At 39.2% G+C, this 21252-nt stretch overlaps 1 protein-coding gene across 1 annotated transcript in view; it reads right to left on the bottom strand.

Annotated features, from left to right (window-relative positions):
- Window positions 1–21252, bottom strand: part of DYNC2H1 (dynein cytoplasmic 2 heavy chain 1) — a 306244-nt gene that overhangs the window by 227815 nt on the left and 57177 nt on the right. The window contains exons 32-37 of the mRNA XM_037507914.2: window positions 18133–18338; window positions 16741–16923; window positions 15381–15563; window positions 10713–10936; window positions 3508–3623; window positions 515–714 (exon numbers count right to left, since the gene is read on the bottom strand). Coding sequence (XP_037363811.1) covers window positions 515–714; window positions 3508–3623; window positions 10713–10936; window positions 15381–15563; window positions 16741–16923; window positions 18133–18338 — 1112 coding nt within the window. The remainder of the gene's footprint in view (window positions 1–514; window positions 715–3507; window positions 3624–10712; window positions 10937–15380; window positions 15564–16740; window positions 16924–18132; window positions 18339–21252) is intronic.

Raw genomic sequence — 21252 nt, forward strand, 5'->3', positions numbered from 1 at the left:
TACTGTCTGTCTCTAAAATAAATCCTGAATGAAAAGTATTCATTTTGAATATGTGTTTGTGCTACATAAAAGGACTTACTAAAAAGGACTTCTCCTAAGAATCTGTCAAAGTGAAACTAAATCACACATAATCAGTTATCAAAAATATCAATTAAAAAATAATGGGTGTATTATGTGTCAGGTTATATAAGAGGCACTAAAAATAAAATGGTGGCCAAAAAATAGACATTAATCCCGCCTTTCATGAAGATTGCCATCAGGTAGAAGAGAATCAATATATTAGCTAAATAAACAATTAAACACTAAATAAGTATATATAATAGGAGAAATGAAACTCATAGCAAAGGAACCCAATCAGGACTTGAAGAAAGAAAAGAAAAGAACGAAAAGAAAACTTCTCTGAGCAAGTAAGATTTACATTGAAAGTAAAAGATAAAAATAAAGAATAAGGGATAGCTAATACAGAATTAGCTAAGAGAGTCTCAATATATTATAAAATATTCTTCACAGTGACCTGATTGGGTATGATTTCATAATTGGCTTCTTCAAAGACTTGCTTTAAGGCAGCACTCAATTCATTATATTCTACTTCTTGAAAGTCGATTCCAGGAAACACGTCTTTAATCAGTGCATCAAACCGAGTACAATCAGCAAATGTGAACTTGGACATTGTATTAAGCCTCAGCGCTTGTACGACAATGTGACTTTCATTAACTAGGAAAGAGTTTCATTTAAAAATTATTAGTTACGAATGTAATGACTATAAATAAGTTTTCAAGTGCTCTATAGTTTGATGTAGATTAAGTCATTAACTGATGTTCTAGAATTTAGTAACATTTAAGGCACATGCTATCCCATGTGAATTGTTAAGCTTACCTTACTATCTTTTGATGCTGAAAAGTTAAAAGTCAATTGCTAAGTAGAGTTATGACGCTCTTTCCATAGAATTTGAATCCCGGGCACCCAGACATTAATTAATAATAAAAATCATCATCACTTATATCTGCATAGTATTTTACTACTTACAAGATCCTTGTAACAACTGTATAAAGCACATGTAGCAAGTATAAAGAAAATACTATCAATCCAATTTTACAAATACTAAAATTTTTCTCCAAATTAAATCTCTAAGAGTTAAAATGAAAGAGCACAGCACTAAGTATTATAGCTGGGATTTATACACTGGTCAACTAATTCCAGATTCTGTTATCTCTCCAAAAATATCAATATTGCCTCCCAGGTTACTTCCAACAATAAAAAAATAACTGAACAATAATCTTTGATTAGCTTTGATAAAAACTGATTCAGAAACCCATTATTAAGCCAAATGTAAATACTAATATTGTAAGACCTACTTTCAAGTATATTAACTGGACATAAAGGCAAATAATTTTTTAATCTGGTATTTCTAACTGCTTAGTAGTTTTATGATGAAGTATAAACAAAGAGGTGTGACTATACTTCAATCACTGAACTCATAAATAAACCATTCTTATTTATTACAGGTATGGTTTAAATAGTTCTTAAAAGTCACCAGAGATAAACTAATAAAATAGTAATTTAAATACCTGACCAAACAACTATTTCTACATTAGTATATGCCAATCTAAAATGGCTAAGTAGCTTCTTTTTTCAAAATGTATACTTTGACCATTTAAAGTTTGAATTATGGGCCACCCTGGGTGGCGCAGTGGTTGAGCGCTGCGCTGTAAAGCTGTTGGCAGCCTCTGTAGCGCCAGTTCGATCCCGGCCGGCCGGGGAGGGTCCCACATGAGGCAGCAGACCTCTCCTGTCACGCCCACTGCTCCACTCAGCAGTGTATTTCGTCAGTCTGCCTGTTCTGCTCACGGCTCTGTCTCTGGTGAATCCTCTCACTCTCCCGCACATCTGGACTGTACCCCGGTTCTTACATAAATAAATAAATAAATCTTTAAAAAAAATAAAGTTCGAATTATTTGGTGAAGGATAGAATTGAATTTTTAGTTGTGAACTTAATATACAAATGGCTTTTTAAATACTTTTTTTTTTTAAAGATTTATTTATTTATACAAGCACCGGGGATCCAACCGGCACAAAAGAGACTGCGGGCAGCATTGCAGCCCAGCGCTCAACCGCTGTGCCAGCAGGGGAGGCCCCACATGGCTTTTTAATGATACACACCTGAAAGTTACAAAATGCATAACACAATGTTAACTCAATTAAAAAAATTAAAATAAGGTTTAAACAATTTCATGTAATCCATTTTCTATACTGTCTCTTATTTCCACAGTGTTTAATTTAGTGTTTAATAGCAACCTGAAGAGGCTAGACATTTAGTCTTCCACGAAGGCACACATCAATGTGATGGAGGAATCATATATTTTATATAAGTGGGGAAAGGTAAAGTATAATAAAATATATATGAATTCACACAGGTATAAATAAACAATTTAATAAATACATAAATGCAGAAGAGACAAATTGTCACTGAAGAGTTTCTAATAATCTATGCAGATACTCCCCCATCTAAGAGGTTTAGCCTTGTCTCCCACTTCGAGGGTGAACCAGATTTAGTAACTCACTTCCGAAGAGCAGAGTAGGAAGGGGGGAAATAATAACTTTACACAGGAGAAACATGGCAAAAACAGACTAGTGATAACTTAAAATATCACCAATGAAGTCATGTGACTATGACACACCCACTGATAGGACATGATGAGGGCCACGCCACCTCTGTGGTATTCTTTCGAAACATTCGTCATGCAGACCGAAGATGGGCATTGAAGAGAAAACAGGTGACATTAAGTGAAGTCTGGAGTTTAGTTTAATTTCCCACTGTCAGTTTCTTATTGTTGACAAATATACCATGGTAAGTTGAAAAAGTAAGAATGCTGTCTTTTAACCTTACTGTAAGTCTAAACCTATTCTAAAGTTAAAAGGCATTCTTTGTAATATTAAGGTGTTTTTTAACGGGAATTTTGGTATACTGTCTCTTTGGAAGAGAAAATCCTCATATATTTCTGAGGTTTTTGTTCTTCTTTGAAGTCTAGACAAATTCTCAGGCTCTACCCCCAGACATACTAAATCAGAAACTGTGGGGGTGGCACCCAACAACCTGTATTTTAACAAGGTTATAAGTGATTCTAATACACATTAAGATTGAGAACAAGTGGACTAAACTATTCCCCTAAGGATCACAACTATTAATGCACATGAAAAGTTATGATAGGACATTAGGTAAAAATGAGGGAAAATCCAAATAAATACAAATTTAATAATGTTTATATATTCTTACTTATCACAGGTATGGTTTATTATGTCTATAATATAAACATTATTAAAAATAATGTATCCATTTTGGTTCACTCATTTTAATAAATTTATCATATTAATGTAAGATGTTAATAGTAGGAGAAACTGGGGACAGGGTATTCAGAAACCCTCTACACTATATTTATAGTTTTCATACAAATATAAAACTATCCTCAATTAAAACTTATTTTTTAAAAAATAAGATATTTGGAATACCTTGCTCTTTAATGCCAGTTTTCTTCAGTTGTCTAAGAAGATTTCCACTTCCTTTTAAAACTGTCTTCAAAGCTCTCAATCCCCAATCATAATGTTGCTGCGGTGTTAAAAGTTCCCTTAAGCAAAGACATAGAAAACATAAAGTGTCAACTAGCCATATGAAGTTCTCTGGATCATCATATACAAAGAAATATAGAATACAGCTACTGATAAATAGAAATGAGTGCTGATATTCCATTAACATATAAAGGAATTTGAGTAAAATGTAGAAGATGGAGAGTTCTCAAAGATAGGATAAAACTTTCATGAACAGAAGATAAAAAAAGATAATGATTGGGGGCGGAGCAACATGGCGGCGAGGAGACGCTGCGAGTAAGATCTCCCATTAAAAAAAGTTAATAGGGAGGAAAAGCGGCAGGTCCCAGTGAGAACTGGGCCACGTAAGATAAACGGGTGACGCCAGCGAACTGCCCAAAGAAGAAACTGGCCATAAAAGAGGACTAGAAGGGAGGGAAGCGCAGAACCCTGCTCCCCTCCCCCGCCCACAGAGGCGGCACTCTCCGACCGGCAGAGAGGAGGAAATAACAAACCAAAACGGCCCACAAGAACAAACGACGCAGCAAGCGGGACCGTGAGTGGAAAGGAACTATTGCAGCCACCACACCCCGTGAACTGGAGCTGAGGCGAACCCTGCAGGATCCGCCGCCGCGGTGAGCGAACGGCTCCGGGCGCCATTAGAGAAGAACAAAGACCCCGGGAGACGCGCACACAGCCCGGGCTGCCGGTAAGCTGGCGCGGGAAAGCGGCACTCTCGGCGCACTTGAAAAGCAAGTGCAGACCTGGATCGCGGCTGCCCAGGTCCCCGCGCCTGCGACCTAGGCTTGCGGGGAGACGACCTAGGCTTGCGGGTAGACGCACGGAGGTCCTCACTGAGGTGAAGGTCCCTCCCTGAGTGAGCAGGAGCCAGGCGCCCAGGCACGGGAGCGGTGCAAAAGGCGCCATTCCCGCGCCACTGAACTGGGCTACAGCCCGCGTCCTGGAACTGAGGGCTTTGAACTGAGACCCGGGGCACGAAAATTCGGGGCGTGGTTTCTCCACGACGGTGGGGCACAAGGCAGACACAGCACCCCAAAGCTGTTGAGGTGTACCCTACCATTCCCGCTCTGTTCTCTGTCCCACGGGGTGGGGGGAGGCGAAAAACAGCCCCCCAAGGACAATAGGAGAGATCTCTGGCGCCACCTAGCGACCAGGAAAAAAAAAGTCACTAACACCCTATAAAACAGGACATTTCTTAAGACTGCTTGAAAAGGGCAGAAGGTTTCTGGAGGACCCAGTGGCCAGCCAGGAAGTTATTCCACGCCAGGCCCCTTCCGACCAGCAGTCTGAGCCCACAGAGGGAGCAGGCACCCACGTCCGGGGCAGACTGGGTGCGCAGAAGAGTGTGCCTGAAACCGGAGGCGCAGGGACTGCATCCCGCTTCGCCATTTGAGAACAGGGACATTTCTTCAGTAAAAACTGCCTAAAACCAGCAGAAAGCTCCCCCAGAAGACAGAGATGGCTCCTGGAAGAGCCAGAGGGGAGCGGAGAAGTTCACCCAAGATGTCAGTCAGTCCGAGCAACACAGTGTCCCAACGCATACGACAAATTAGAAAACAGACAGTAGGGAGTAGAAGAACCACACGCAACCTAAAAACTCCTCAGGAAAGAAGCACACCACAAAAAGAAAACCACTCCCCAGATTGCAACGACAGCGACTTGGAAGAACTTCTGAGCCTTCCAGAAAGAGAATTTAAAATTGCCATAATTAAAAAAGTGATAGATCAGAAGAAGGAAATTGAGTCCCTAAAGAGGGAAGTAAGAGAAATGCAGGAGATCAAAGAATTAATGGAGGAACTAAAGAACTCTGGGAAAAGCAATGAAAGCAGAATAGATGAAATGGAAGAACGAATAAGTAATCTTGAAGACACAGAAATAAAAAGAACCAAAACAGAAAAGGAAAGAGAAGTACGAAGGAAAAAGAATGAAGAAAGACTTCGGGAACTATCTGACTCCATGAGGAAAGAAAATATAAGAGTTATAGGAATTCCAGAAGGAGAGGAGAGAGATGTAGGAACAGAGAAAATATTCAAAGAGATAATTGAAGAGAACTTCCCAAATGAGAAGAAGGAGCTGAAAATTGATATACAAGAAGCAAGAAGAACACCAAACTTCCACGACGAAAGGAAAAACACAGCAAGACACATAATAGTAAAGCTCCCAAGAATCCAGGACAAGGAAAAAATAATGAAGCTGACAAGAGGGAAGAAACAGATAACATTCAAAGGAAAACCAATCAGGCTGACATCAGACTTCTCTGAAGAAACACTACGGGCAAGGAGAGAGTGGAGGGACATAGTCAACAGACTCCAAGAAAACAGATGCCAACCAAGAATACTCTATCCCGCAAAGCTCTCTTTCCTCCATGAAGAAAGAATATGGACCTTCCCAGACAAAGAGAAACTCCGGAATTTCATTGCGACTAAACCCCCACTCCAAAAAATACTACAAGGAATCCTAAAGCCAGAACCTCAGAGGGACGAATAACAACGAAAGAAGACCAAAAAAAAAAAAAAAAAAAAAGTTATTAATAGAATAAATAAATAAAATCAAAGGAAAGACAAACATAATGGCAAATACAGATGCTAACATATCAATATTAACTCTAAATGTAAATGGACTAAACTCTTCAATAAAAAGACACAGAGTTGCAGCCTGGATTAAGAAACAAAACCCAACCTTTTGCTGTCTCCAGGAAACACATTTAGCTACAAAAGATAAAAATAGGCTCAAAGTCAAAGGATGGAAAACAATCCTACAAGCAAATGGGCCAAAAAAGAAAGCAGGAACAGCTATACTTATATCAGATAAAACAGACTTCAAACTCAAAAAAATAAAAAGAGACCCCAATGGTCACTACATTATGATTAAGGGGACAATACTGCAAGAAGAAATAACACTCATTAACATATACTCACCAAACGAAAGAGCACCAAAATATATCAGACAACTGTTGTCCTCTCTGAAAACAGACATCAGAGAAAACACATATGTAGTGGGAGACTTCAACACACCACTATCAACAATGGATAGATCAACAAGACAAAAAATAAGTAAAGAAACTAAAGCTCTAAATAAGGACCTAGAGCATTTGGGCTTAACAGACATCTATAGAACACTAAACCCAAAAAAACGGAGTACACATTTTTCTCAAGCGCACACGGATCATTCTCCAGGATCGATCACATACTGGGGCACAAGACAAACATCAACAGATACACCAAGATTGAAATCATACCAACCATCTTTTCTGACCACGAAGGCATCAAACTAGAAATAAATCATAAAAAGAAGGCAAGGAACTATCCTACCTCATGGAGATTAAAAGCCACACTACTGGAAGACCACTGGACTAACGAGGAGATCAAAGAAGAAATTAAAAAATTCTTTGAATTGAATGACAAGGAGGACACCAATATCCTAAATGTATGGGATGCAGCAAAAGCAGTAATAAGAGGAAAATATATAGCAATAGAAGCTCACATCAAAAAACAAGAAAGAACTCAAAGAAACAACCTAATCTCGAAGCTCAAAGATCTAGAAAAAGAACAACAAAAAAACCCCAGAACCAGTAGAAGAAAAGAAATAATAAAAACCAAAGCAGAAATAAATGAAATTGATACTAAAAAAACAATCCAAAAGATCAATGAAACCAAGAGCTGGTTCTTTGAAAAAATAAATAAAATAGACAAACCCCTAGCCAGGCTCACAAAGGAAAAAGGGAGAAAGCACAAATACACAGAATCATAAATGAAAGAGGAGAAATCACAACGGACACAGCAGAAATCAAAAGAATAATCAGTAACTACTATGAACAGTTATATGGAAACAAGTTCAACAATCTAGAGGAGATGGACAAATTCCTACAACTCTACAATCACCCAACGCTAGATAAAGAAGAAATAGAACACCTAAACAGACCAATTACAAGCAGCGAAATTGAAATGGTAATTAAAAACCTCCCCAAAAACAAAAGCCCAGGACCTGATGGATTTACAAATGAATTCTACCAAACATTCAGAGACGAATTAGTGCCTATCCTTCACAAACTCTTCCAAAAAATTGAGAAGGAAGGGACAATACCAAACACGTTCTATGAAGCCAATATTACACTAATACCAAAACCGAATAAGGACAACACGAAAAAGGAAAACTATAGGCCAATCTCCCTAATGAACACTGATGCAAAAATCCTCAATAAAATTTTAGCTATCAGAATCCAACAATGTATCCATAAGATAATTCACCACGACCAAGTTGGATTCATTCCAGGGGCACAAGGATGGTTTAACATCCGAAAATCAATCAACGTTATCCAACACATCAACAAAAAGAAATATAAAAACCATATGATAATATCAATAGATGCTGAGAAAGCTTTCGACAAAGTGCAACACCCATTCATGATAAAAGCCCTTGAAATTCTTGGGATACAAGGAACATACCTCAACATCATAAAGGCCATCTATGACAAGCCAACAGCCAGTATCATTCTCAATGGTGAAAAGCTGAAAGCAATTCCATTAAGATCTGGAACAAGACAAGGATGTCCACTCTCACCACTGCTTTTCAATATAATACTGGAAGTCCTAGCCAGAGCAATAAGACAAGAGAAAGACATCCAAGGAATCCAAATAGGAAAAGAAGAAGTCAAACTATCACTATTTGCAGATGATATGATAATATACATAGAGAACCCCAAAATCTCCACAGAAAAACTAATTCAACTCATCAATCAATTCAGTAAAGTGGCAGGATACAAAATCAACACGCAAAAGTCAGTAGCCTTCCTATACACAAACAATAAATCTGAAGAAGAAGAAATCAAAAAAACCACCCCTTTTATTATCGAAACAAAAAAAATCAAATATTTGGGAATAAATCTAACAAAAGAGGTAAAGGACCTATACAAAGAAAATTATAAAACACTGTTAAAAGAAATAGAAGAAGACACAAAGAAATGGAAAGACATCCCCTGCTCATGGATTGGAAGAATAAACATTATTAAAATGGCCATCCTACCAAAAGCAATATACAGATTCAATGCTATTCCAATCAAAATCTCAATGGCATTCTTCAAAGAAATAGAACAATTATTGATGAAATTCATATGGAATCACCAAAAACCCCGAATAGCCAAAGCTCTACTGAAAAAAAAAGAAGGAAATGGAGGCATCACACTCCCAGACTTCAAACTATACTACAAAGCCATAATCATCAAAACTGCATGGTATTGGCACAAGAACAGACATACAGACCAATGGAATCGAATAGAAAATCCAGAAATAAACCCACAGATTTATGGTCAACTAATCTTTGACAAAGGAGCGAAGACTATGCATTGGAGCAAAGAAAGTTTGTTCAATAAATGGTGCTGGGAAAACTGGGTCGCTACATGCAAAAGAATGAAGCTTGACCACTACCTCACACCATACACAAAAATCAACTCAAAATGGATTAAAGAACTAGACATAAGACCTGAAACCATAAAATACATAGAAGGAAATATAGGCGAAACACTACGGGATTTGCACATCAAAGACATCTTTACAGACACATCACCCAAAGCAGTGATAGTGAAGAGAAAGATAAACAGCTGGGACTACATCAAATTAAAGAGCTTCTGCACAGCAAAAGAGACAATAACAAAAACAAAGAGAAACCCCACCAACTGGGAGAACATTTTTGCACCCAACACTAATGATAAAGGACTGATCACAAAAATCTGCAAAGAGCTGATGAGACTCAGCAACAACAAAGAAAATAATCCAGTCAAAAAATGGGCAGAAGAGCTAAAAAGAAACTTCTCTGAAGAGGAAATGAAAATGGCCAACAGACATATGAAAAAATGTTCAACATCACTTGTAATCAGGGAAATGCAAATCAAAACTACCATGAGATACCATCTCACACCAGTGAGAATGGCACATATTAAAAAAACTAGCAACAACAAATGTTGGCGAGGATGTGGAGAAAAAGGAACTCTTGTGCACTGTTGGTGGGAGTGCAAACTGGTCCAACCACTATGGAGAGCTGTGTGGAGATTTCTGGACCTACTAAACATAGAGCTTCCATATGATCCAGCAATTCCACTCCTAGGTATTTACCCAAAGGACACAGAAACATCAATTCCAAAGAGCACCTGCACTCCTATGTTTATAGCAGCACTGTTTACAATAGCTAAGCTTTGGAAACAACCCAAATGCCCAAAAATAGATGACTGGATCAAGAAGATGTGGTACATATATACCATGGAATATTACTCAGCATTCAAAAAAGATAAACACATGCAATTTGCAGCAACATGGATGGCACTGGAAGGGATCATGCTCAGCGAAATAAGCCAAAAAGAAAAAGAAAAATACCGGATGGTCTCACTCATAGCAGGAATCTAGAAAACTTAAATAAGGGACCAGGAAAATGAATATAAGAAAGTGAAAATCAAAATCAACAAAAAACTATGAACCAGAGACACTTTTTGGGGGTGGGGGGCGGGAGGGGAAGGATTGGGGTCAGAATGGGGCGTTTGCAATTGTATGGGGGAATATAAAAATAAAATTTAATATTTAAAAAAAAAAAAAAAAAAAACTTTCATGAACAGGCTAATTATGTGAATGAAGGCATTAAATACAATTACCTGTTACCTATATTTCTAAAGTCGCTAATCAACTCAGCTGGCTTTCAATCTGACATTCTAGTTTTCACTTACGTGAAAAACCTGAATTGGAAGTTGTCTCAAGAAGCTAAAAGTCAATCCCTAATACTGGAAAAAAGACACTTAAAAAATTGTGAAAGAGTCCCTTCAAAAAAAGAGTAGGGTTTGAGTAGCAGCTGGTAAACTAGTTCAATAAGTATAATTTTAGCTTAAGTAATTCAAGATATTTTACAGAAAAAAAGTAAGATCAAATTATAATATATAAAACACAAGTAGTTTTAAACCAGTGTTTATTATTCAAACTAAAACCTTTCCTATCAACACCTAAGTCAGAATCACCAATATGAAAAATCACTGAATACTTAAGTCGGACAACAATGAAAAATGGTCACTAATAACCATAATCAATCATTGGAATCACAAAATATAAAAATACTTAAAGCAGAAAACTCACCTAGACAGATTGAAGATAGCTACCAATTTTCTGCCCAATACTTTAGCATCTTTAAAACCTTCTGAGTAGAGAATAACTTCTGCAATAAGTTCATTGTCTGGACGAGACATGGCTACTGGCCTGAAAAGTTGTTTAAGATTATCAGGCAGTTTTTGTCTTCCTCCATAACCTTTGCCAGCAGGATTCATAGTGATGAAAATTCCAGAATTAGAATTTATTTCTATCTGAAATATTAATTTAAAATATAAGTACCAAGTATTTGAAATTATAAACATGAAATATATTGCCAACAGAAAATTTACTGTGATATAAATCTTATACTTTAGCAAAAAATAAAGTTCATGTGCTAAACATCTCCTTAGTCAACATAAAATAACTCCTTAGGTGCTTTATGGAATTCCTTATTATCAGTTTTTTGAGACTGGAAGTTTAAGAGATGGTAACTAGTTCAAATGTCTATTCATACATTCAACATATGTTACTAAGGTTTTTTTTGGTAAATATATGGAGACAACACAACTCTGAACTACAGTCATGTAGGGTCAGGAACAGGACATGGTGCAGATTTTCTATGATCCAGCAGACCCGGTAAAGGAGGAGTCAGAGTCCTCAATGGTTTTGCAGGTTTTTATTGGGATTACCAGGTACACGGCAGGCAGGGGCACTGGTGGGCCGGTAGGCTGGCAGTCCTCCCAGCCCCCAGCAGGTCTTCACTGTATCTGGGCTCTCCGGCGTTCTCTCTTTCTCTCTCTCTTGGCTTCTACTGGCGTACTCATGACACCGCCCTTAAAAGCCCAGTCAGCCCAGGTGAATCCTAGCCATCGGCCCACACCTATTCCAGGTGTCCACCATCAGGCATGCATTCAGGACCGCAAGGATCCATCATCTATCCTGATGGCGGGAGGGCAGAAAAGCCTGACATTTTTCCTTACTCTACAAGTCAGTAATAATTTATGCCTCTCAGGAGCTTATAGTCAATATGATGAGTATTAAAAGGAATTAATCATAATGCAATAAATGCTGTGATAGGAAAGAGCAGGATGCCATGGGAATACCTGGCAGGAGCACGTTCAACAAAGTACAAAGAACAGAAGCTAAACGAGAATGTGTAAACAATAAATGAATAATTAGGAAGTAGAACTAACTACAGTAGAGAAACCTGGCTATAAAGGAAAGAAAACAAAAAGAGCAGTGGTGGTAAAGAAAGATGAATTGTTCATATTTTAATTACATTAAATATCATACTATTATGTGTATGTGTATACCTATACAATACATATTGTTAGGGCAGGACAGGGCACAGTGCAGGTTTTCTGATCAAGCAGACCGGGTAAAGGAGGAGTCAGAGTCCTCAGTGGCTTCTGCAGGTCTTTTATTGGGATTTACCAGGCATCCAGGCATATGGCAGGCAGGGGTGCTGGGGGGCAGGGAGGCTCGCAGGCCTCCCAGCCCCCAGCAAGACTTCACTTTATCTGGGCTCTCCGACGTTCTCTGCTTCTCTCTCGGCTTCTGCTACTTCTTTCTTGGCTTCTCTTTCGGCTTCTTCTGCTCTTCTGTTCGTTCTTGGCTTCTCTTTCGGCTTCTCCTGGCATCCCCGTGACGCTGCCCTTAAAAGCACCGTCTTAGCCCAGATGAATCCCATCTACCTCTGCCCACACCCTATTCCAGGTGTCCGCTATCAGGCATGCATTCAGGACCGCAAGGATTCATCATCTATCCTGATGGCGGGAGGGCAGAAAAGTCTGATATTTTTCCTTACCCTACAGTCCACCCCCTCAGGGCTTTCTGCCATATAGTCTTCATATATACAATTTTCTTAGGAAACAAACAATGCAGCCATGGCCCACAAAAGCAAATACATCACAAAATCACAATACAACAGAACACAAATAAGTCCAGGCAGGGCACCAACCTAGTGGCAAAAGACAATTATTGGTACCAGCAGATGAGCCACCAAATCTGCTGCCGAAGGCACTGCTCATACGAGGGAGGGGAACCACTCATGGCATCTACTATAACACACCAGGAGCCGTCAGGCTTCCTGGCCTTTTCTGGATGTAGTCTCAGCTACAAGCCACACACAGCATCCACCCCCAGGATGCACTCACTCTGGCGATTCTATACTGTTGGGGGTAATCACCAACCCCCAGGGTTTCTGTCTGCAGTCGCTCCAACATTCGGCTTTCATAGCCACCAATGCGACTCGCAGACCCCTGCACTAGGGCCAACCCACAGCACAAGCACATGGGTTGGGGATCCTTGGATATAAACTCTACATTTGGCTTGAGCTCCACCCCAAGCCACGTTCCCCACCCGTCGCCCAAGGACAGGTTCCTCAGCTCCTCACCCTCACTCGACAATGAGCAGGGCATCACCCACAGGTGATTTTACGAGACTCACTGGCCTCCCTCAGCTTACTTAGTGCTTAACAGCCACTCAGAGCTTCCCAAACTTAGCATCAGCACCAGTTTTTGCCTTCTCAGTTGGCTTTTCTCCTCTGCCTAGCTGCTGGGCACACACAGGCTGCTTTTGGCCATCAAGGCCCACTGGCCACCCCCAGGCTGCTTTTGGCCATCAAGGCCCACTGGCCACCCCCAGATTCCCAAAAAAAAACATAACCTGCCAAGGTCCTCCGCCTTCTGGCGGGATTGTCAGCCCAAGTCCATTAGTCCAAGTCTGTTGGCCTCTCCCTGCATCAGCACTGGTGAGCTCCGAATCGGGGTCCTCTCTTCCCCGACGATTCTTGCTGCCTCGGGGGTCATTGGCTGGTCCTCTTGGGGGTTGTTGGCTGGTCCTCTCGGGCGTTTCCTCCATGTGAGGTCTCCTCCCGCAGCTCCCGGATCTTGTCCATCCATCGTCGTCACAGGGAAACACAGTCTGTTACTCCTTAGTCGCTCCAGGTCTTCGGAGGGCTCCATACCCGTCAACATGGATCATCTTGCCGACTTACGCCAATTGTAGGGTCAGGAATGGGCCACAGTGCAGGTTTTCTGATCCAGCAGACCAGGTAAAGGTGGAGTCAGAGTCCTCAGTGGCTTCTGCAGGTCTTTTATTGGGATTTACCAGGCATCCAAGTATATGGCAGGCAGGGGTGCTGGGGGGCCGGGAGGCTCGCAGGCCTCCCAGCCCCCAGCAAGTCTTCATTCTCTCTGGGTTCTCCGGCGTTCTCTGCTTCTCTCTCGGCTTCTGCTTCTCTTTCGGCTTCTTCTGCTCATCTGTTCATTCTTGGCTTCTCTTTCTGCTTCTCCTGGCGTCCCCATGACGCTGCCCTTAAAAGCACCGTCTCAGCCCAGGTGAATCCCATCTACCTCTGCCCACACCCTGTTCCAGGTGCCCGCCATCAGGCATGCATTCAGGACCGCAAGGATCCATCATCTATCCTGATGGCGGGAGGGCAGAAAAGCCTGACATTTTTCCTTACCCTACACATATACATATATATATATATCATTATATAGTATAAAGGATAAAAGACATGATTATGTTTAAACACCAACAAGGAATGGTAGAGGAGAAAAGCTGTAACAGTAACAAAGAAGGTAACTAAGAAAAGGTTCCTGGGAGCAAAATGAATGTATAGGTGAAAAGATTAGCACTGTTTGGGAAAAAGGACAACTTACCCCCCACCCCAAAGATTTATTTATTTATTTATTGGAAAGAAGTGTGTATTTTATTTTATTTATTTATTTTATGTATAATTTTTTTTATTTTTATATTCCCCATACAATTGCGACCCCCTTATTTTGACCCCAATCCCTCCCCTCCCTGCCCCCGCCCCACCTCATAGAGTGTCTCTGGTTCATAGTTGTTTGTTGATTTTGATTTTTACTTTCTTATAGTTATTCTTTTTCCTGGTCTCTTTAAGTTTTCTAGGACAACTTATTTTTGTAAAAGGAGGAAAGGATAAAAAAATGAGTATAGAAGGTAATAAATATAATGGCAAAGAGACAAAAACACAAGTTTCTGTTTTCTTTGTGAAGAGTTTCTCCATGTGAATATGTTAACAATTTATAACTGGCCTAGCTTTCTTGGCCTACTCAGAAAAAATTGTACTGTGAAAATGCAACGATGAATGATAGGTGACATTATAATTTCAGTTATTTTAACCTTCAGTGAGTTCAGTATTACATATAATATACAGAAGTGATATTTTCCAGATGAGCAGTTTGTATTCTAATGGCACGAATGTCTATGTCCTATGGAGAGAAAGAGGAACAAAGAATAGCTGAGTGCTTATTGTTTTAAGATTTATATAGAACAGGAACTAAAAATGTAAGGATCAGATTAGATAGAGTTGGGTCCACCATGTACTCTTAACTTATCAAGGCCTGGTTTCCTCATCCATAAAGCATAAATAATATGGTATTAAATGAGAGAATATTAAAAAGCACCAGCACAGTGCCAGCAGAGAGTAAGTGCTGCATCAATGTTAGCAAATATGTAATTATTCAAATCAAAAGTATGAAGATGAATAGTGGGAGCGGGACCAAAAAAAGGGCAAGAAACCTCAGGGACACAGGTAAAATTCTTAGGTAAAAAGGTTCAACATACTGGTTACAGGTTAGAAACAGGGGTGCGTACCAGAAAAATAAAGACAGAATATTGTCTATGAGTAATATCAGTCCTATAATACATTTCAATTCTTCAAATTCTCAACATACTCTTTACCTCCTTGCCAAGCAGTTCGCATACAGCTTTATGATTCTTCAAAGCATCTTGAATTGTCTGGATTTGCATAGAAACTGCTGACAGTACAGATTCTTCCAGTCTATTGAATTCATCAAAACAACCCCAGGCTCCACACTTCACCAAACCAACAAATATTCGTCCCATTGACTTCACATCGATGCCCTTAAAAATAACAGCAAAAACTATATTCAGGAAAAAAAAAAACTAAAATCTTAAATAATAATTTAATATTTCAGGCCATTGACCACTAAAAATGTTGTTTCACCCATCTATCTCTTCTGCTCTTTTTAAAATAGACATTAAATAGCCACTCTTTCAAAATCCAGGGTGGTTTCACGGAATAAACAAAAATGTACGTGTGAAAGTGTTTTTAAAAGTATAAAGACTAGGGCCTCCCTGGTGGCGCAGGCGGTTGAACACAGCGCTGTGAAGCTGTCCACAGCTTCCGTAGTGCGGGTTCGATCCTGGCAGACCACGGAGATACACACATGGCTCAGCAGACCTCTCCTGAGTCCCTCGCTGCTACCCTCAGCAGTGTATTTCAGTCAGTCTGCCTGTTCTGTTCTCCACTCTGTCTCTAGTGAATCCTCTCACCCTCACACACATCTGGCCTATACCCTAATTCTTGTATAAATAAATAATTTTTTTAAAAAAGTATACAGCTTAACAAATACAAGATTCTGCTTAGTTGTTCTTTAAATTGAAATAGAATTTCTACCCAAAATATTTCGAAAATGGAAATTCATTGCAAATTTAAGATTTTTCCTTTTATATTCACTATTCTCCCTGTAAAAACATTTTTGACACGCTAACATAAATCTTCATTCTGGGGGGCCTCCCTGGTGGCACAGCAGTTGAGCACTGGGTTGCAAAGCTGCCTGCAGCCTCTGCAGTGCTGGTTCGATCCCTGGCCGCTGGGCGAGGGTCCCACATGGCCCCCAGACCTCTCCTGCCACCTGCTGCTCCCCTCAGCAGTGTACTTCGTCAGTCTGCCTGTTCTGCTCTCTGCTCTGGCTCTGGTGAATTCTCTCACTCTCCCGCGCTTCTGACTGTACCCAGTGCTTGTATAAATAAATACAATAAATCTTTAAAAAAATAAAAATTAAAAAAAAATCTTCATTCTGTACTTAAAATTATTTCTCTACAATACTTGTCTTTAGAAGTTGGAGGACCATACTACATGTAATCTTTCTCCCATTTTCAAATGAAACATTCTGTTTTGAAGAAATTTAAAAGTAAAGTGATTTTAAAATTGAATATTTCATATATAAGTACACAAAGACTAATCCAAACATACAATTAAAGTACTCTAATACAGTTTGATAATTATTCATTCTACCTCATCACAATTAAAAACTAAAACTTGTCTTCCAAGAAGTCCCCCTAGAGCCTTTACTGATTCTGTTTTTCCAGTTCCAGCTGGGCCGTAAGGATTTCCTCCAAGTCCCATCTTCATAGCTTGAGTGAGAGTCAAGTAGCACTTGTCTGTCAGTGGAGTGTAAACCAGCTTGGGAGCATTACCCTACACACAGGAAAAGAAAGTTCCAACATTCAGGTTCCATTCAACATGTACAAATACTGGCATCATGATAGAGTCTATTAAAAAGCTAAAAAGGTAGACAACAGGACAAAGGTTTAACATAGAAAAGTGTTCAAAATATATTTTTAGTGAAAGAAACTTACTAAAAGCACAAACTGAAATTAAACTTAGTTATCTCTCAAGTATATATTTTATTCCATCTTTAATTAATATGTTGCTAGGCTTTCAACCTTCTCTTAATGACATAAAGATATACTTGTAAGGCAAACAAATCCAAAACTAAAATTATACAATAGTCATTCTATGTCAAATCTTAAAATTTATGTAAAATATTTCCAAGACTCTGATGATCTTCATAAATCTGAACTACTCTAGAGATTAAAAGTGTAATTACTTTGGAAATTTCTTACAAAACTAATAATTTTAACTTTTCAAATAATTATCAAAATGTCCACTAAAATTTAGGAAAAACAGATTCCAATTCCAATGGCAGTGTAGAGCTTGTCCTTAATTTAGGTGGACACATTTGTGTCTGAAAATACATTTCCTTTTTGAAAGAGCCAGCTGCAACTTCCCTGACATGTTTATTAGAAAAATTATCAAATATACTCTGAAGTCTAATTCACTATGAAAGAAAAAACAAAGAGGATACAGCTAGATTTTTTGAGAATAGATTATATGAGTTAGGTTATTTAAAATTCTTTTACCTCACAAACTGAAAACATTTCACAAACATATTTTGGCATATTTACAATTGCACTAAGTTTGGCTTCATACAAGGAAACACAAACTAAGCTGCTTCTATTGAAGTAGCCTATATTTAATTCTCCTTAGATTGAAAATACACTTCAAATTTTATACCAACGCTATACCAAGAAACAGTACATTAAGAGAATTCCTGAAACACTAACTTTTAACATTTTTATAAATAATTATTTTCATTTTATACAATATCTTATATTGTATAAAATGAATATTTTATTTTATTTTTAGACAATATTCATTTTATACAATATTTTATACAATATTAATTCCATTTTATACATCTTTTAAATTATGAAACAGAAAGCAGAAACACACTAAAATTTTTGAAACCTGAAACTGAAATAAAAATAATTTCTTTATTGAAAGTAAATTTATTTTAAAATAAATTCTAACTAGAAAAATAAAACAATCTAGCAGAAGTCATACCTGATATTCATAAGTATACTGAAGTTCAGAATCCACCATTTGAACATAACATGTGTGATCACTTTTCATATAGAATCTAACTTGTTTTTTCCAAGCCCAGTCTTCAGTAGTATGAACTTGAACTTGGTTTAACTGCTTCACCACATCAATATTATGAATAATATCAAGAATTAATGCTTTAAGTTTAAGTTCCAGAATCCCAGATTCTGTACACAAACAAAAAGAATTGTACAAAGTGTTAGCCTATGACATGCGCTTTATGATTATATGTATACAGGTGATTTTGTAATGAATTTAAATGGTAATTTCATAATACATTTGACTGATAATGTAAATGGAAATATGTATTTTTCTATATATAATATAAATGCAAACCAAAAAAGATTTAGATCTACCAGAAATAAGAATTTTGAGTGTGGGGCCTCCCCTGGTGGCGCAGCGGTTGAGCGCTGGGCTGCAAAGCTGTCTGCAGCACCAGTTCGATCCCTGGCCACTGGCGAGGGTCCCACATGGTGCGACAGACCTCTTCTGCCACACCCGCTGCTCCCCTCAGCAGTGTATTTCATCAGTCTGCCTGTTCTGCTCCCCACTTTGGCTCTGGTGAATTCTCTCACCCTCCCGCGCTTCTGACTATACCCAGTGCTTGTATAAATAAATAAATAAAAATCTTTAAAAAAAAAAAAAAGAATTTTGAGTGTGAAAACACAGTGGGAGAGGGATTCTGGTGCCTTCCTCAAGAGAGTAAGCACAGTACAGCCTGTCTCTTCCTCTGAATGCAGGCATCTTCTGTATATGCACTGAACTGTTCTTTAAGATTCTGAAAAGTAAAGAGTATGAGGCAAATTGGGAGGGAAGATCAGAATTAGAAGAGCCACCAAATCAGTGGTGAATTTAATATTTTCTTTTTTGTTCCCTCTCTGGTATTTCCAAGCCTGAACCCAATGCAGCCAGAAATTCAGATTAGTACAGAGAGACTAGGAGAAGACCTCAAGTTCAGATTTGGAGTCAAAAAAGAAGTCTCATTATAGCTACAGCACTTGCAGCTTAGACCCAGAAATGTCTAAAACTCTGAGGAAAGGCACCTACCTCTGAAATCAGAGGAGCTTTGATCATAAAAGAGTAAGACAAACAGTAATTGATGTTTTTCTTGCTGGGTTCTCCCATCAATTGGCTCAGGTTATGGGCAACTGTCTCAGAAAGTGTGCAGTTGAGTAGAGCATATGAAACCCCAGACCCATGATCAGAGCATCACAAGGGGAACCGAGTGGAAATACAAAATACTTGGAATATAAAATAATACTTGGAATATCATCCAGAGGAAGCAGATTAAAAAAATAACCCCCATTGGGCCTCCCCTGGTGGCGCAGGCGATTGAGCCCTGCACTATGAAGCTGTCCGCAGCCTCTGCAGCACCGGTTAGATCCCAGTCAGCCGGCGAGGGTCCCACATGGGGCAGCAGACCTTTCCTGTCTCACCGGCTGCTCGCCTCAGCAGTGTATTTCGATCCATCTGCCTGTTCTGTTCCCCGCTCTGTCTCTGGTGAATCCTCACCCTCCCGCGCATCTGGCCTGTACCCCGGTTCTTGTATAAATAAATAAATAAATATTTAACAAAATATTTTTTTTTTTAAATGACCCCTGTAAACTTTCTTATGAACTCCCTGGGTTCACTCTCCAGCTGTGCAGAAGATAGCGTCCTAACTAGCTAACTAGACATTTAGAGAAATGTCCACTAGGTGGAACACAGTGGGAGAGATCAGGTTCTGAAGACTGAAATAGAACTGATGTGACAAGAACCAATACCCACAAAAAGGAATTTTTTTTTTAAGATTTATTTTTTTAATTAATTAATTTATTTATTTATACAAGCACTGGGTACAGTCAGAAGTGCGGGAGGGTGAGAGAATTCACCAAAGCCAGAGCGGGGAGCAGAGCAGGCAGAAGGACCGAAGTACACTGCTGAGGGGAGCAGCAGGCGGCAGGAGAGGTCTGCGCGCCATGTGGGACCCTCCTCCGGTGGCCGGGGAGCAGCCCGGGATGGAACCGGCACCGCAGAGGCCGCAGGCAGCTTCGCAACCCAGCGCTCAACCGCTGCGCCACCGGGGAGGCCCCAAAAAGGAATTTTTTTTCTCCAAGGAATTTTCAGCCTAAATTCAAAAGGATTAATTGCTAAAATAAAAATTTTAATACTATCCAGAGGATTTAAATAAGATTCACACAAATAACACAGTATTTAAAATGTCCAAGTAATAATCCAAAATCATTTAAGATGCAAAAACAAAAAGAAAATCTCAATTCACATAAGGCAAGACAATCCACAGGTGCCAGTGCTGAGAAGACACAAATGGTGGAGCTACTTGTAAAACACTTTAATGCACTGCTATAAAAGTGCTCCAAGAAGTAACAATGAACACTTAAAATAAATGGGAAAACATGATGTTTCCACACACACACACAAATATGAAAAATTAAATGGAACTTTTATTAGAACTGAAAAATTTTAAAAAGGAGGAAAAAAATTACTGGCTGGGTTAAACCAAGACACAGAAATAACAGAAGAAAGAGTCAGGGAAAGAGTCAGTGGAGCAAGACAAATTATCCAACCTGAACTGTTTAGAAAAAATTTAAATGAAAAAACAGAGCTTCTGGGTCCTGTGGATCAATGTTGAATGGTCTAACATTCATGGCATGAAAGACTCAGAATAGAAAAAAGATAATAATGCAGAAAAAATAGTTGAAGAAGTAATAGCTGACAACACCCAACTTTTAGTGAAAAACATAAACCTATAGACTCAAGTTCAATAAACTCCCAAAAAGACTAAAGGCAATGGAACCCATGGCCAGATACATCATAATCAAAATACTGAAAGCTAAGAAAAAAGGAGTCTCAAAAGGAGCCAGAGAAAAATAAAAGTAATAGGAGAACAATCATTCAATGATTGTGGACTCCTATTCTGAAAACATGGGAGTCAAAATGAAGTGGGACACCATTTTAAAAGATCTGTACATCCAGGGCCTCCCCGGTGGTGCAGCAGTTGAGCACTGGGTTGGCGAAGCTGCCCGCAGCCTCTGCAGTGCCAGTTTGATCCCCAGCTGCTCCCCGGCCACCGAAGGAGGGTCC

The sequence above is a fragment of the Talpa occidentalis genome, unplaced genomic scaffold (genome assembly GCF_014898055.3).
Source record: "Talpa occidentalis isolate TD23 unplaced genomic scaffold, MPIMG_talOcc4v2.1 talOcc4.12, whole genome shotgun sequence".
NCBI lineage: Eukaryota > Metazoa > Chordata > Mammalia > Eulipotyphla > Talpidae > Talpa > Talpa occidentalis.